This window comes from Primulina tabacum, chromosome 16 (genome assembly GCF_025594145.1).
Source record: "Primulina tabacum isolate GXHZ01 chromosome 16, ASM2559414v2, whole genome shotgun sequence".
NCBI classification, from domain to species: Eukaryota; Viridiplantae; Streptophyta; class Magnoliopsida; order Lamiales; family Gesneriaceae; genus Primulina; species Primulina tabacum.
This window is the reverse complement of record NC_134565.1, coordinates 28,924,828-28,941,370: the sequence shown is the minus strand read 5'-3', so window position 1 is coordinate 28,941,370 and position 16,543 is coordinate 28,924,828. Positions and strand designations below refer to the sequence as shown.

The window sequence follows — 16,543 nt, the reverse complement described above, 5'->3', positions numbered from 1 at the left end:
GAATCAATCTACTAACATGAATACTAAATTGTCTGGGTCAAATCACTAGAATGCAAATACACGTGGACAAGAGGATGGATGTTCATGGGTGCAAGAAATTTTAGAATATTTGAAAAAAAGGTGATGCCAAAAAAGGGGAAGTAGAGTACAAAGAGATTGAAGAACAGAAAAGACGTGCTGATGTGGCTAAAATTGAAGAAGATAAGAGGCTGTGCGAAGAAGATAGAAATAATGGAGGTAGTGGCGGTTCCAATTGTTAGAGTAGATGCCCTGCAAGCCAACGGTTGGCTAGGAAATTTATTGACTCAAGTGTAATAAACAATCTTTATTTTAATATAATTTACTTTTTAATGGTTTCGTTATACTTTATCTGTATACCCATGCAAACAGCATAGATAAAGTCCTTGATTATGCTTTAATACAAATGAATCGTAATTCGATGTTGAAACTCATTTGTAAACACTGCATATTCTAAATTCGTTCCTAGTCGATTCAGCCGCCTAAAACAGGGATATAGGTCGCTTGAGCTCGAGACTAGCATCTGTGATGTTGTGTATTGCGTTTCTTGGTAAGGGCATGGAGATGTCCAAACATACAGATGGGTAGTCATATGATGATTATACCGAACAACCCTCCCTCGGACTTTCCAAGTGGTTATCATTCATCGAGAAGATAAGTCCGTGGTTATGATTGTACACCATTAGTCCTTACGACCCGGGACAACACTGAGGCTCTATATGCTAGGGCTGTGCTTTGACTCGTTTACCGGCTCCAGAAGAGTCATCAGGTGGCGAGATTGGGTACAGTTGCGACACATATAGGAGCCAGTGCATTGTAGTCGGGGATTCACCGCTCACCTACGGGTGTGGATATCCTGTGTGATCTGATGAAATAATAGTGCATAGAATCTCTGGCCAGAGTATGAGATGTACGTTAGAGAAGGAGTTCTCAAAATAGTACACATGATGCCACTATTATAGTTATCACATAGTTATCGAATTATTGTGCAACCCTCGATGAACCAATGGTTGCAGATTCGATCGGGATATATGAGATGAAGGGACCGTACTGTACGTTAATCATAATCGACTGGTTCTTGCAGGCACTATCAGTGATACCTAGGGGATCATGGGGCGATGCTACTAGACGCTCTTACCATGATCCGATGGGTGCAATCAGAAATGAGTTCTGACATTCTTGATCAAGGTGTTGATGAAAAGAATGGGGCTAAATAAGGGTAAGCCCGAATAAAGGATTATGTCCTGAATCACAAGGAGTTGTGAACCCACGGCTAGCTGTATCCCTGAACCATTGAGGGTCACACAAGTACTGGATTATTTTGTCCCCGTTGAGATAATAAATTCAAGGAGTTGAATTTATAGAAAACATTGAGAGAATAATTCAAGGAGTTGAATTTATATTATGATATAGTAAATTCAAGGAGTTGAATTTATGATAATTAAATTTTGAGAAAAAAAATTCAAGGAGTTGAATTTATGAGATAGTAAATTCAAGAAGTTGAATTTATGAAATTTGGAGAGAATAAATTCAAGGAGTTGAATTTATCAAATTAAATGATTTAATTTATTAAACTCAAAAGTTGAGTTTATTAAATATTAAATTAAATATAGTGAGAAGTATGTTTAATGAGCTTGTAGGAGTACAAGTCCAACATACTAAATAATTAAAGTTTTTAATGGAGTTTGATTAATTAATTAAACTAGTTGGACTAGTCCAATTAATTAATCAAGCCCATTAATGTTAATTATGATAATTAGATCATGGAATTTTTTATTCTAAAATTTTTTACCTAAAATCAAATCCTCCACTAATTTGAATGGTGAGATTTTCGAGAATCCACAAGCATAATCTTCCAAATATTTTGTTTACTTAACTAAATAAATTAATTAAGTAAATGATGGTTAAAGAAATAATAAGAATATATTTTATTCTTATTAATTGGGAAGATTCGAAACTTGCTCTCCAATTTTGAAAAACCAATTGCTGCTCTCGAGATTTTTTCTTCTTTTGTAAGGAAGTTTCGGCCACTTTATTGGATAGGTATTGGGTCGATTTTTCTTTGTGTTCTATCTCAGCGCAAAATATCTTCTACACTTTCTAGTGCAAGTTAGAAGAGGAACAAGTAATTCGGTCGTGGACCAGATTAGGAGATTGAAGAAAAGATATTTGAAGAACGTACGTGGGATTTACAACAAGAGCTACGTTCGCTTATACCGGCATAGTTGAAGCCAAGTGAAAATTGTTCACTAAAGGTATATTACTAAACTCCCTATGATTGTTAATATGATAAAATCATACGAGCGTACAAACATATTTTGATTGTCAAAATAAACAAAAATTTTTAAAACTTACGCTGCGTTTGGGCGTGTAGCAAATCCAGATCCAACACCAATATTATGAGATAATTTGTTCTGATTTAGTAGGTTTAATAGGTTTACAAATTTTACGCACATGTAACATTGTCATGTCATTATCTCAATGAAATGCAATCAAGTTCCTTAAAGTTATGATATCTTTTTGTAACTAATTTTATAGTTTTGCAGCTTGGTTTTTAATCATCAGAAAGAGAAAAATTGTTAGAATATTTGTATTACGCTTAAGTTTTGGTGATTGAAAAAATAAACTGCATCGAGTTCTTTCAGGATCCAACCGCTTTCTTCTTATGTAAAATAAGTTCTTCAGAGCAATGGATCAATTCAGGAATTTCAAGCGTTCAGGAGTTCAAAGCCATTATGTTAAGAAGTCAAACCGCTGTATTTATTGAACTACATCTATAATAGATCATCTGAAAAAACTGGCCGGTCCAAAAATTCAATGTAGTGCAAATGTTCAAGCCCTCGCATTTCAACCGCACTACAAACAGGCAATTTTAAGCATTTCAAGGATAATAATGCAAGTCAAGCCGTTCAGACGACTGCAAATGAAAGATTACACAGTATCTTACCAATCCCCAGAATGACAAAAAGTTACCTCTTTCGCCTTCTTTCAGATTTTCAAAAAGCATGGACTTAAAGTCACGAAAGAAAAAAAGAATATTAAATTGCATTAGTTGATCGATGACGACTGAAAATGACTTGTTCATATTATCGCGAAAGAATACAGATGATCGATGAAAAACAAATCCGACTGTTGAAGATTTTCAACAATAAATATGCAGAACTTTAAAGTGAAGACCACCGAAACTTTGAACAATCAAGTTTTTCATGCGTTGAATTGAAAATCTTATAGTTTTCATATTGTTAAGGCTTTGAGCACTCCTAACCATCTACATTTCAGATTGTTCAACCAAAGTACTCGCTCAACATTTCACGTCATATCATCAAAGATTAACATGTGCTACGTGCTACCTTAACCAAGACAAGCAGTTACAAAGCTGATTGTTGGTCATTGTTTATTGTGTTGTTTGGCGAATCAATGGTTCTTAAACATCTAGACCTTGTAAGGTGATTACTAGGAGTTAGGCAATGTAATAAGTCCTAACTAAAGCGAACTCTTACAAGACGTTGTAAAGTCAAAGTCTTTTAGTAGAAACCTTTCTAAATGAAAGAAGGGGTGACGTAAGAATTTTATCTTTGAACATCCGTAAAAATCTTGTGTTATTTACTTGTGCATTTTACCTTTCTACAATTCAAGTTTTCCGACATTTTCTTGTTCTCTTGCCAATCGTTTCTTCACTAACCAAACATGACCATTTTCACAATTATTTTGTCATAAAATGGTGAAGTAAAGCTAACCGTTCAACAATAGTTTTTAATAGTTTAAAAGTTTAAAGTTCTTTTTTTTTTAAGAGTTTATTCTCCTTCTAAACTGTAACTCGATCCCAACATTTTGATAGTCTATCACCTTTAATAAAAAAATATAGAAAAGTCATTATTTTTTAGATACAAAATTATTGATTTTAGATAAATATTTCAATTGTATAAGCATGCAATGCATGCAAAGTAGTGTTTATAAACATACATCTTTTAAGGGACGTCAAAACAGGCTCACGAAACAGTTCATCCCGCAACCCGTCAGTTCAACGAGCCTCCAAATGGCTAACTCACCCAGCCCGTTTTGGGCCGTGAGTTAAACGAGCTGGCTCGCCTAATTTTTTGTTAAAAATAATTAGAAAAGATGATAATTTTTTAATTTAAAAAATTTTAAAAACATTTGAAATGCTAAGGAAATCGAATTTTTTTTAATGAAATAGTTCAATCAAAAGTTTAAAACATTACTACGAGAAATTAATAATTAATATAATTAATTAATTTATGAATAACATATGAAAAATAAAAAAATAAAAAAAAGTTAATTATCGTTAAAATTTATTTAAAATAAGTCAAATGATAAAAATATATATAAAAAAATTTAAAATATGAATTTATAAAAAAAATTAAAAATAAAATCATATTTTGACAGGTCAGTCGCCTCGCCTTGTCCCGTCCCTCTCTAACTCGTGGTTTGCGCGAGCTCAACTCGTTTGGTCAGCCTCGAAACAAATGAAATTTCTCCAATCCAATCCTACCCATTTCTAGGATGGGAAAGAGACGGATTAATCCGACAAATCCGACATCCTCCAACGAAATATCAGCGATTAATTAAATTTGGAACCATTAGTTGGCGTGTTGGTTGACCAATATTAACACTATTTATTTGTGATGGAGGCTGAGTCACAAACTCATGAAACTAATTGATTCTTTTTCCTTTTTTTTTTTAAATTTTATTTGGTCTACTTTTTTGTGATGGAGGGTCCCGCCGGAGAAGGTTTCCGGTTTTTAATTTTTGCTTTTGAGTAATTTTATTATAATTTTTTTAAAAAATTGGAGGTATATTGGTTTATTTTTAGTTTGGGATAAATATAGATTTCTAGAAAAATTTAATTATGAATTACTTATGAGATTTTTTTTGGCACTTTGGGATGGGATCACTTCAAGGCTAAATTATGAATTAACGGATTTTGGGCGATGTCGAATTTGTACGAAAAAACAAGTTATTTTGATTATAAATATGCCTACGAACAAGACTTGTGTTTTCGTCATGAGTTCAATGATATTTTAGGAAATTTCTTCATCTGTGCCTTCAAATTTACGCTTTTTCTGTTTTTAATAACCTTTTGTTTTGTCAATAATCGTTTAGGAATATCGGAATTTGATTCCGATTTGATTTCTTTATTTCTTAGTCAAAATAATGTTTTTAATTACCTTAATTTTGTTTTTTTTTTGGGAAATATTTTTTGATTTGATTGTTGTGAGTCCGTTATATATATATGAGCAAAAATTTTGATACTGATTATTAGCAATATGAAATATAATGTTTTAAATTTCAGTTTATGTGTTCAGTTAATGAAATTATCGTTATAACATAGATATTATCCTTTTTTTAAGAGAAAATTGTTGTTTTGACCCTGTAAGTTTATTTCCTTGCGAAGTCAAATTTCTGTTTTAGTCCGATATTTTAGTTTTTTTTTAATTATCAATTTTAGTCAGTTTTTCGACGTGGTGCTGATGTGACACAAATATAATTCTAATGTGACGTTGACGCGTGTGATGTCAAATCAACAATCTGGATGAAAAATAACTAAAATTGGAAAAAATCGGAATATGCAAAGCTAAACCTTAAATTTGACAGCACAATAATCAAAATTGCAAAGAGACAAACATACAGATAAAAAATAAAATTTTTCCATCTTATATAAATTCAAGGGCTCAATTTTTTTTTTTTTTTGGCACACGACCCTTCCAAAAAGTTTAGGACCGGACCTTTGTATGATATAATTAGACTATTTATTTGTGAGAAATGTGGGGTTTAACTTAATTTTTAACTTCATAAGGGCAAGCAATAATAATATATAATTACTCTATTTATTTGTATACTATTAATTACTTTTCTTTTTGAAATAAGGGAATATTTTATCTTTATTTCAAGTAAATTACAAAATACGAAGCACTGAGGATTATTAAACTATATATAAGATTAAATAATGCTAAAGTCGCTATCTGGATAATTGAAAGATGCATACAAATTGGTCAATTGGATGAGGCGAGCCAATTGGGAGAATTTGCTTTGCTACATACCCAAAAAATAATATACAACTGTTAATTGTTTATTTTAAGCATACTTCTGAAAATTGACCGGACTAAGTGAGAATGATTGTCTCGATCTACGTTGGAGTGAAAAAATACTTTTGACATAAAAATAATATTTTTGACATAAAAATAATAATTTTTTTATGAGTTGTGTCGAATATGATATTTGTCTCAAAAAATTGACCGTAAAACTTTTTCATTGTAATTTTTGAGTTTAAAATTTGGCATATAGAAATCTATTATTTAAAATATATTGAAAAATTTTATTTTAAAAATATTTCAGTATGCCGAGTGCCTTATATTAATAATTGAATTTTAGGGGAAATGTATCATGGAATATCCAAAATTCATTTTAAACTTGTAAGATCGACTGGTTACCGCTTTACAAAAAGTTATAATTGATGATAATAGTATAACTCAAATATTTTAAATTGTACAACAGTTCAAGCACCACATTTCTATTGATCTACCTAATAGATCAATTATTGCACCCAACAATCTTTCTCTCAATAATTGCACTTCTTGTAATCATAAGAATCGAACCCGTGACATTAACTCCGATATCAATTTTAAGACCGAGTCCGTTTTAAAATCGTACAACAATTCAAATACCACGTTACGTTCATCTCCACAACAGACACAATTATTTCGCCCGACAAAACTCATCATTATATTGATTAGATATATTTTTCAAAAAATATAATTTTATTAAATCTAACATATTTTTATTTTGACACAACACATGCGAGTCAATCACCATTTTATTTTAGAGTTGTCGATTGAGATAATTAAAAATTTATTTTGATAAAGCAAGAACTCACGCATTTTTTAATAATAATAATAAGTCGTCGCTACAAATGAACCACAATTAATTAAGCTTACTACATTATCCCCTTAAAATTAATTAATGGGAGCCGAAATATATAAGGATTATCAAACCACAATTAAAATTTTCCAGCTCATTGACAATCAAAGCTACCACCCGAATCTCATAATAATAAAAAAATATAACAATAAATATAATTATTCCCAAACCCCATAAATTAAGGGTTAATTTGACCACATCAGCTTTATACACAATGATGCATATTCTCAATATATACAAACGTATCTCTTATGAGATGGTCTCACGAATCTTCTGTAACACGGGTCAATCCTATCGATATTTATAATAAAAAGTAATACTCTTAGTATAAAAAGTAATACTTTTTCATGAATGATCCAAATAAGAGATTCGTATCACAAAATACGACTCGTGAGACCGTCTCACACAACTATTTATTTATAAAAAACATCAAAAAATATATCTCAATTATTATTTAAAAATTATAATTGAAAACACTTTTTTTAAAACATTTTTCATAAAATGTTTTACAAAAATCTCATCCCATCATGTGCTTCAAGTTTTTATTCGGGATGGAAAATGGATCACCCTAGCAAGAATTAAGAAAACATAAAACGGCAGCAGAAGTTTCATGAAATGCAGATATACAAGAAGCAATGGTTGTACAAGTGTGACAGTTTTTAGAAAAATTTAATGTCAACACAAGTGAAGAGACTATAGTTTCAGAGAGAAGTGAAACAAATAAGCTCCACATGCTAGCTAACCTGTATATTTGAGGAGTTCACATTCTAACAACTCACAGCCAGTCCTACACGAAGTTAAGATCGAGGAGAGTATATTCCTTTGTAAATTTTTGTACTCTATCGCGAGCTTCACATCCCAACTCGTTCTTTCCCTAACAGACAAAATTGCTTATTCATGATATGTTCTTCAAATATCTTTCCTTTTTGCAAAAAATTTATGCATCACATGATCATTGGTGTTACCTGTCATCAAGAGTTTCATCCCCGAGGGCATCCATACTGTCTTGAAAGGTGCTGTTTAGGTCTCTAAGTACATCGAGTTCCGTTTCCAAGATTTCTTGTGTCTGAAAAGCATTGCGAAGATGACTCATGAATAAAAGCAATCTTGGATGGGTAGTTCCTAGAGTAGCAGTACGAGTCATAAGGATTAGAGAATGTACAATGATGCTTGATTGCCAGTTCGGATTTCGAGCTCTACGTAGAACATCCAGTAACGGAGTCGGCAACCCGTAGCGAAAGATTCCATGGTCTTTTGAATACCACGTGCCACGAACCATGTGAGTGAGCCGTTCAGATGTGATTCGTCCATCTTCACAATCTTCATCCTGCCAAATATCGAACTCTGACACACAGTGTTTAATAAATATAAGTTATAAAGAATTGTGAGAATATAAGACTAAGGAGCAATAAGTTTTGGGTTCATAAGCGGGGGGATGTCTTAAACTTAATTATACGATGAAACGTTGTTATATTTAAAATCAAATTTAAAACTATTATTTCATTATTAACTAAGAGATAGTATCAAACATAAGGACACGCACATCAAGAGAGACTAGAATAAAAAAGATTTTACTACAGCATAAACATATCAGAAAAGACAAGATAAAACACAAATATAGATAGTATCTAGGAATTGGTATTTAGGAAATAAACACAGCTACATGAAATTGACGAAATAATTGTTACTCTAGGAACACTTAATTATATATACTAATTAAATACACACATAGTGAGTTTAAGGCATCGGATATACTTTATCAGAAATTAATGTAGTATGTTATTAATTACATGAGGAGGGATGTCTAGAAAAACAAGAACAAACCGGAACAACTTAGGATATTTTAAAAATAACAAATAAAACACAACAAAAGACAAAAGATGAAAAGATCAAAGGCAGTTATTCTACGCTCCACCCCTTTCTTAATAATATAGAGACATATAGCATAAACAGATACAAATACAAGGGTTCTTTGTCTGCCTTATTTAGTAATTTATTTCAATGGGATTTATATGTATCATGTGGTGCAACCAAGAAAAAACATAAACAAGAGAATACAAACATCAAGAGAAGTACCGAGTGGAATGACATCATATGGGTTATCTTCTTGCGGTAAGAAGCCATAGAAAGTTAACAAATGAGAACTGGAGAACTTTCCATAACCTAGAAAACACTGTTCTCCTGTATGACATGCTCTTGATAAAGGAAATCTCAAGGAATGTGTACTCGCTTCTATTCTTCCATAGCGCATTACATGCGGGCATATCTGACAAGAAGAAAAACCAATTGCTATGAGCTATAAACCATGCTAGCCGTGTGATATTCAAGAATTCCATTAATTAAATATCCATATTATTTGATTCCTTATTATTCTCAATCTCCGTTTTTGGTTCTTCTTTGTTGTGATGGGGGTTGGATGAATAAGTTTTGACTTCCATTTTCTTCATTGAGTTTACTTAGCCGTTCTGTCATATGCAAGTCTTCATAGAAGTTTGACGATGAATTAAGAAACACGAATCACAGAAACAAAGCAATAGAAACTGGTAATTATCTGACCGAGTGATTGAGAAAGCCAGCAACAGGAATTAAACAGGTTCTTAGCTTTCCATCAGTGAAGACAACTTTCATGCTGTTAGAGTAGAAGAGTTCACAAGCCCATAAGAAGTGCTCCCATGTGTACAACTCCGGCGGAAATACGTCAGGATGAAGATCACTCAGTGCAGGAAATAACTCCTCATATTGAACCCGTAGGTGCTGAAACAAAATGAAACTATATTTGGCGTCATGCTTTACAACGTTTATATGTCGCATGGTTGCTATTGTACCAAATATAGCGGTTAGTTTCAAAGCAACTCAAATATTTTTAAATGTATAGTAGCTCAAATGCCTTGTTTTGATCACATAAGCAACATACTGGACAATGGGAACAATTGCTGCTACCTAATAGAGTAGCACCAAAAACCATTTGACACTTCATGAAAATTGATTCGTATTATATTGTAGAAAACTACTGTTAATTGTGAAAATATGGGTCCTTATGATTGAGATGAAGGGGTTGAATGACCTCTTTCGCTTGCACAATTTCTTCTAACAATAAGGTTCCATCTAAAGTCATGACAGCATCAATTCCAAAGCTCAATCCTGCATTTCGAAATAACCAAATGGCAAAGTCCATTTCAGACAATGTTCAGTATCTATAACGCACATTAACTGTTTGAGATGACATCTGTATGAACTAAAGCACGAGCTATGACAGGTTAGAGGACTTCTTTACCATAACCCATTAAAATTCCTACTTGTTTTTTTGTTAAAATTGAGACAATGACCCAACTCAATCCCAAAAGCTAGCTCAAAGGGGGTGTATTGTTCAAATCCATATATACAACTCTCAAGAACTTAATTCAATCGTTGTAAGACATCTAATAGACCCCTCGTACCCATGAATGAACAATTGGAGCGTAAAGTTTACAATACATTATCAAATGACCCATTGGGTAGTTTAACATATAACGGTGGACCTTAGCTCTGATACCACGTTAAAATTAAGACTTGGACCTAACTCAACCCCAAAAACTAGCTCAAGGGAGGAGGATTGTCCAAGTCTATATATACAACTCTGAAAGACTTAATTCAACCGATGTGAGACATCTAACATGGTATCACACTTGAAAAACAAGAATATTTGGACTGAATAATTCTTCCTTTCATTAATCATTAATTTATAGAATTTACACAACATATACAGATCATTTAAATCAGGAAATTAGATCATTGATCAGAGTACAACATATATCTTTCATATGCTAATCTACAGATTAACAAGAATAATTATCAAAATCAATTTTGATTTTCCAACAATCCTCCTCAAGCTTGTTTGAAAATATATTCCATTGTCAGCTTGCCAACTAGAAATCAAACTGCATTCTTTGTAATCCTTTTGTGAAGATGCTTGTCACTTGTTCCTTAGTGGGAATGTAGACCATGCTCACCAAACCGTTATTTATCATCTCCTTAATAAAGTGTATATCTACTTCCACATGCTTTGTGTGGTCATGAAGAACTGGGTTATAAGATCTTATTGTCACAATACACTTTCATTGGAGATTATTCACATGCTTTCAATCCATCTAGCAACCTTCTTATCCACATATTCCCACAAATTCCATGAGCTAAAGCCCTATACTCGGCCTCCGCACTGCTTTTAGCGACTAAATTTTACTTTTTAATTCGCCATGTCACCAAGTTTTCTTCTACAAAAGAGCAGTAACCCGAAGTGAATTTTCGATCTCCTATATATCCAGCCCAATCTGCATCGGTGTATTCCTCCATTTGTAAGTGCCCTAGTTGTCACGGAAGTACACGTGCGGCCTTTGCCCCTCGACTCTGCCCTTGCGAGCACTAGCAAAGCAGCCTTAAGAACGATCTTGAGTGGTTAAAAATATAAACAAGCACAAGTGAGTTGGAGAATTTATAGAGAGATAAAGTACACACTTGGTTGATTGAAAAATGAATTGGTTGATTACAAATTAGTTCCTACAACTCTATATATACAAATCTCTTAGGTTCTAGAATTTTCCACACTATTCTACACTAGATCATACTAGAACTTGCTACACATTTACATCCTACAATATACAAGTGTTGTAGAATTGTCTAGAACTTTCTCTAAGGCTCTACATCTTTCTTTATTGCTCCGAAGGTTTCTAGACTCACCTTTTTTCCACATCATTGTAGATCATTCCCCATAGACCTAGAATGTTCAAGTATTGTCCACAATGTTCTAGGTTCTTCCGCATGAACTTAGAACCTTCTTGTCTCATCCACAATGTTCTAGATTCTTTTGCATGAATCTAGAACCTTTATGACTTGTCTAAAATGTTTTACTTTCAATTGGTGAGAAATTACCATCTGCTATTCTGACTTTTTGATTTCTAGGACATTGTTATAGGATTCAAATAAATTTGAGGAATTGGTCATATGGTTAGATGCTCCGGAATCAACTATCCATGGAGCGGAGGATTTAAACTGACAAAATAGAGCATTTAGTTCATTACATGTGTATATCGTAGAAGCACTAGGAGTACCACATGGCTGATGGGATTTTAGCAGCGCTAGAAGATGTTCAACCTGCTCTTGGTGAAACGAGTCATTTCAGCCTCCGGTTTGTTACCTGTTTTCCATTTCCAATGAGCAGGTTTGCAGTGGATCCTCCAACACTTATCTTGAGAATGATTAGGCTTTTTGCAGACATCACACCAAATGTGTGGTCTCTCATCATTTGTTCACTGATTTGTCGTAGGTTCCACCTGTTATTACCAGGGCTGAACCTTCAACAGCAGGTCCGAGAACACTTCACCAATTGGGGGCAAGGGCTATCTCCCAATGATTCTTGCTCTAACCTCATCAAACTCAAATTGAGTCCCGACAGGAATTTAAAGATGCGTTTATCCTCCACAACCTTTTTTATCATGGCGTACACCTCGGTGGACTTCCATTCATAGGTATTAAAGAGATCCAGATCTTGCCAAATATACTTCAAAGAATTGAAGTACTTGGTGACATTGTCCTCCCCCTGTCGTAGTTCTCCGAGTTTGAGGTAAAGCTCAAAGATCTGGGATTGATTTCCTAAATCAAAGTACATTTGATTTACGTTTTCCCAAAGCTCTTGTGCCGTGGGATTGCACATGTAATTTGATATGTCTTCTTCCATGGAGTTTACCAGCCATGTTCATAACCATGGAATTCTCAGCGTCCCATGTACTATAGGTTAGATCATTTGTTGCAGGGGCTTTCTTTTCACCTGGTAAGTAGCCCATTTTGCCACATCCCGTCATATACATTCGGACAGATTGTGACCATCTCAGAAAGTTATCTCCATTCAAACGAATTGTGTTTATTTGAATGAAGTGAGATTCTGAGGTGGTTCCACTAATTTTTTATGAATTAGTGACAACAGGATTGGTCACTATGGCAAAATCACTCGAAACTTCTGACATGGTTTTAGGGATGCAGCGGCAAAAAATTGTGTTTTCGATGGCTTTGATACCAACTCGAAAAACAAGAATATTTTGACTGAATAATTCTTCTTTTCATTAATCACTAACTCATAGAATTTACACAGCATATTCAAATCATTTAAATCAGAAAACTAGATCACTTATTAGAGTACAACATATTTCTTTCCTATAATACATAGATTTACCATCAATTATCTAATCTACAAATTTACAAGAATAATTGTTAAAATCAAATTTGATTTTCCAACATTTTTAGGCTGGTATAACCAATTTTGTATTTATTAATGTTAACCTCCAAATTGTACTTTACCAGTCAACAGCATACAGGCAAAGAATTGAGCTAATACTTGTTAGAGGATTTGACAGATCAAGCAACATAAACACAATAATAGAGAGAAGGAAAGAGGTGATTCCAGTTGAGCACTTAATTTTAATAACAGAGTTACCAGTGTTAAATTTCTCAGGCAATGTCTCAAAAAATAATTTAAATCTTGAATTCTTGTTGTACTTCTCCTTCATGCACCACAAGAGCAACATTGTCTCTGTTGAAATCTCATTGATTTCATTGAGAATATGGAACTACCTCGAAGAAACCATGAATATCCATTAGCACTCGAGCTGATTACATAATATACAAAGAAATGGTATGGCAATTCAACGAGTAATAAAATCCTTACTAGACAACAAGGTGTACCATGTTCGATTCATGCACAAGCTCCTCCGAGATAATGATAGATGCAGGAATCTCCAAAGCTGTATCTCCTACTTTTAGGTCTTGTGTAGCTATGGCCCCTCTTCCTGCTCCTTCAATATCTAGATGAGGAAAATTACATCGAAGGAAAATTTTTGTTGTATTAAACATCGTTATGCTTTTACCCAAAAAAATTCATTATTTGTTTGATTATTGAAACTGATTAAATTCAACATTGCACTTAATTAATCATACAGGGACAGATATTCAACAAATTATGGCTTTGCAATATTGCACTCACAAGCTATATCCAATTTTGTCCCTGCACCATGATCGACAGACCAATCTAATAGACACTTTTCTTTATCCGAGTTACGGCATCTAACAAATTTCGACTCTTCACCAAATTTGCTTCCAACTTTATGGATCCTATCAACTATTTCATCTCGTAACTTCTGCATAACATTTTTCATCTTGTGTTTCTCAGCGGACAATGAATTATCAGTGACTTCAAGTAGATAATTCAGAGCCTGCAATTCATTCCTGGGATTACTGTAATTCCTCGTACTGTCTCCGTTAAAGTAAATTTCCACCTGCATCCATTCATAATTTGTTCTTAGATTTTTACATTACTCTTAAGCAAACAATGATACCATTAAGCGATAATCCTAATTCGAAAGTCCAATCTTAAAACATTAGCATATTATGAGAATGATGAAATCTTGATAATTGAACTACTATATGGTTTAAAAGATTTGAATTCGATAATTACCACAAGCTATATCTTTCGGTAAAGTTGCAAGCGCTCGATCCTATAATTTATATAAGAGTCAAGATCAAGGGTATTCCAATGGATTGCAAATAGTGCAATCATTGAGAATTTTTCCAACTAGAAAAACGATCAAAACGTGGAGCATCGATCCTACAAAGAGTCTCTCAAACTTAATGTCGCTACAATTACATTACATTTAGAGCTAACATGTGACAAAAACATTGCCAATCCCATGAGAACACCCACGGTGCATTATTTCGGACAATTTTAAATCACCAACCAAAATTCATTCCATGCACCTTAATAGAAGCTACTATTGAGCTAATATTGTGAGCACGTCACATTATTACCACCAACGCAATAGTAGCCCTAACTTAGTTTCTTTTTACATCGTGTTGATTCTTCGTGAAAGTATCAATGTTTGTCATATCCTAACAAAAAAGTGCAAAGTAAAAGACTATTGTCTTAGGTGAGAGAATCTCTCAATGTCGTAAAAGACTAATGCTTCAGTTACCAACGTAGGACATGTAACAGATAAATGGCCGATTTTGAAATGGTGGAATCTGAGATGATCTATTTGTTGCAAATTCAGAAGTTCTTTTGCACTGTTCGAAAAGGGAAAGTTTGTTTATCCATCAGCATAAGAATGGCATAAGCAAATCCCATATGTTTACAATGTTGAGATTAAAGTAATAAGAAGGTGATCACCTCATCAAAGTTTATTATTCTTGCTTGTTGAATCAACCTGTTCAAGAAATCATCCAGTTGATCAGGAGTGGAAGTGGAGGAGCATTTAATGCGTGCCTGAATCTTCGGATCGAAACCCATATCATCAAGTAATTTCTGTCAAGTGATAACAAAGTAGTCACAATAAGGGAATGAAAAGGATCACTACTTCAACAAGATACTTGGTTCTTCATCACATCAAATAAGACAGAGAAATTTAAAGCCAAATTGTCGCACCTTCTTCCTCATGAATAAAGGGTCACTTTCAGGAAGTTCAAGAACCAATGCAAGTTCATCATCATTCTCTTGCTGCCACAAATAAAAACAGTAAATTTCTTAATTTTTTATAGTCAAGAATCATACTCCAGAATAAAAAGAACACGCACTCGCGCGCACACAATATGCACTTCTATACATTCCTCGAAGATTCACATTTAATATCCGTTTTTAATTCACTCTCCTTCTTACCACCTTATTCACCAAACCCCTTGAGCCAATGGATTAAAAATAAGTAACTCTCAAACCGAAAAACAGATAGTAACATAAATTACAACCGGAAAGAAACGATAACCAACTATCATCACCTTTTTTTTAATCATCCCAGGCTCTCGTCGGCAAATAATGAAAATCTTAGACGCCGCTAAAAATTTCTAGACACGCACACGTATAGATACGGTAAACTACACATACTGGGAGGCGTGCATCTGTAACAAACAAGGGTTTACCTTATCCAAGTCCATTCTGGAGTAGAACTGTAGAAAGCAGTGGTTTCCGGCGCCTAACAGGTTATGAACGCAAACTTCTTGCAAAGAAGCGGCTGCTTGAAGATAAACTGAAATCGCTAATTGGAAACCCGCTTTTAGTGGGTATATTCATACTTAGAGATCCAAACTTCTAATCATGATCTGCACCTGATTGTGGGCTCTTGGCCCAATCATCGTTAGGCTCATTCTATTGGGTAAAATCTTGGAGAATTTTGGCCCAAATAGTTATTTAAATTGTCACGAATGGAAAATAAACATATGAAATACTTTTTATCTCTAAAGTTGTTATTTTATATAATAATAATAATTTTTTGAAGTAGATACGGAGGTTAGTTTTAGAAGTACTCGTTCGAATATTTTCTTTCTTTTTTTTTTTAAAGAAGTTATCCGTTGATCAAATAAGTCAGGGTTTATAGTCAGACAAAAAAAAACACAAAAACTTTTGTAAGATGGTTTCACGAGTCAATTTTGAGATACGAGAAATCATGAGATGCAAGGATATGCGCAACATGACTGGTTTACGCTACAAGATTGGATTTCCCGGTTAGACGCTTGAGAGTATAAACAAGAATTGTGAACAAAAGATATGATGCGTCTAAGGATGGCAATGAACCCTACC

The 16,543-nt window shown here is 33.6% G+C and overlaps 1 protein-coding gene across 1 annotated transcript; it reads right to left on the bottom strand.

Annotated features, from left to right (window-relative positions):
- Positions 1–7,550: 7,550 nt before the first annotated feature.
- LOC142528895 (uncharacterized) lies at positions 7,551–16,010 on the bottom strand. The gene is made up of 12 exons (XM_075634163.1): positions 15,886–16,010; positions 15,398–15,469; positions 15,143–15,277; positions 13,964–14,255; positions 13,666–13,784; positions 13,418–13,550; positions 10,019–10,095; positions 9,511–9,708; positions 9,031–9,220; positions 8,117–8,298; positions 7,920–8,020; positions 7,551–7,828 (listed from the first exon to the last, which is right to left on the bottom strand). The coding sequence occupies exons 1-12, from the start codon at positions 15,898–15,900 to the stop codon at positions 7,693–7,695; spliced, it is 1,650 nt and encodes a 549-aa protein (XP_075490278.1). The 5' UTR covers positions 15,901–16,010; the 3' UTR covers positions 7,551–7,692.
- Between the last annotated feature and the right edge of the window lie 533 nt (positions 16,011–16,543).

Coding starts and splice junctions, on each gene's coding strand:
- LOC142528895 (XM_075634163.1), bottom strand. Junction 13,785..13,963: donor GACAAAATTGGATATAGCTT/GTGAGTGCAATA, acceptor TTCCTCATCTAG/ATATTGAAGGAGCAGGAAGA. Junction 8,021..8,116: donor ACTGGCAATCAAGCATCATT/GTACATTCTCTA, acceptor AATGCTTTTCAG/ACACAAGAAATCTTGGAAAC.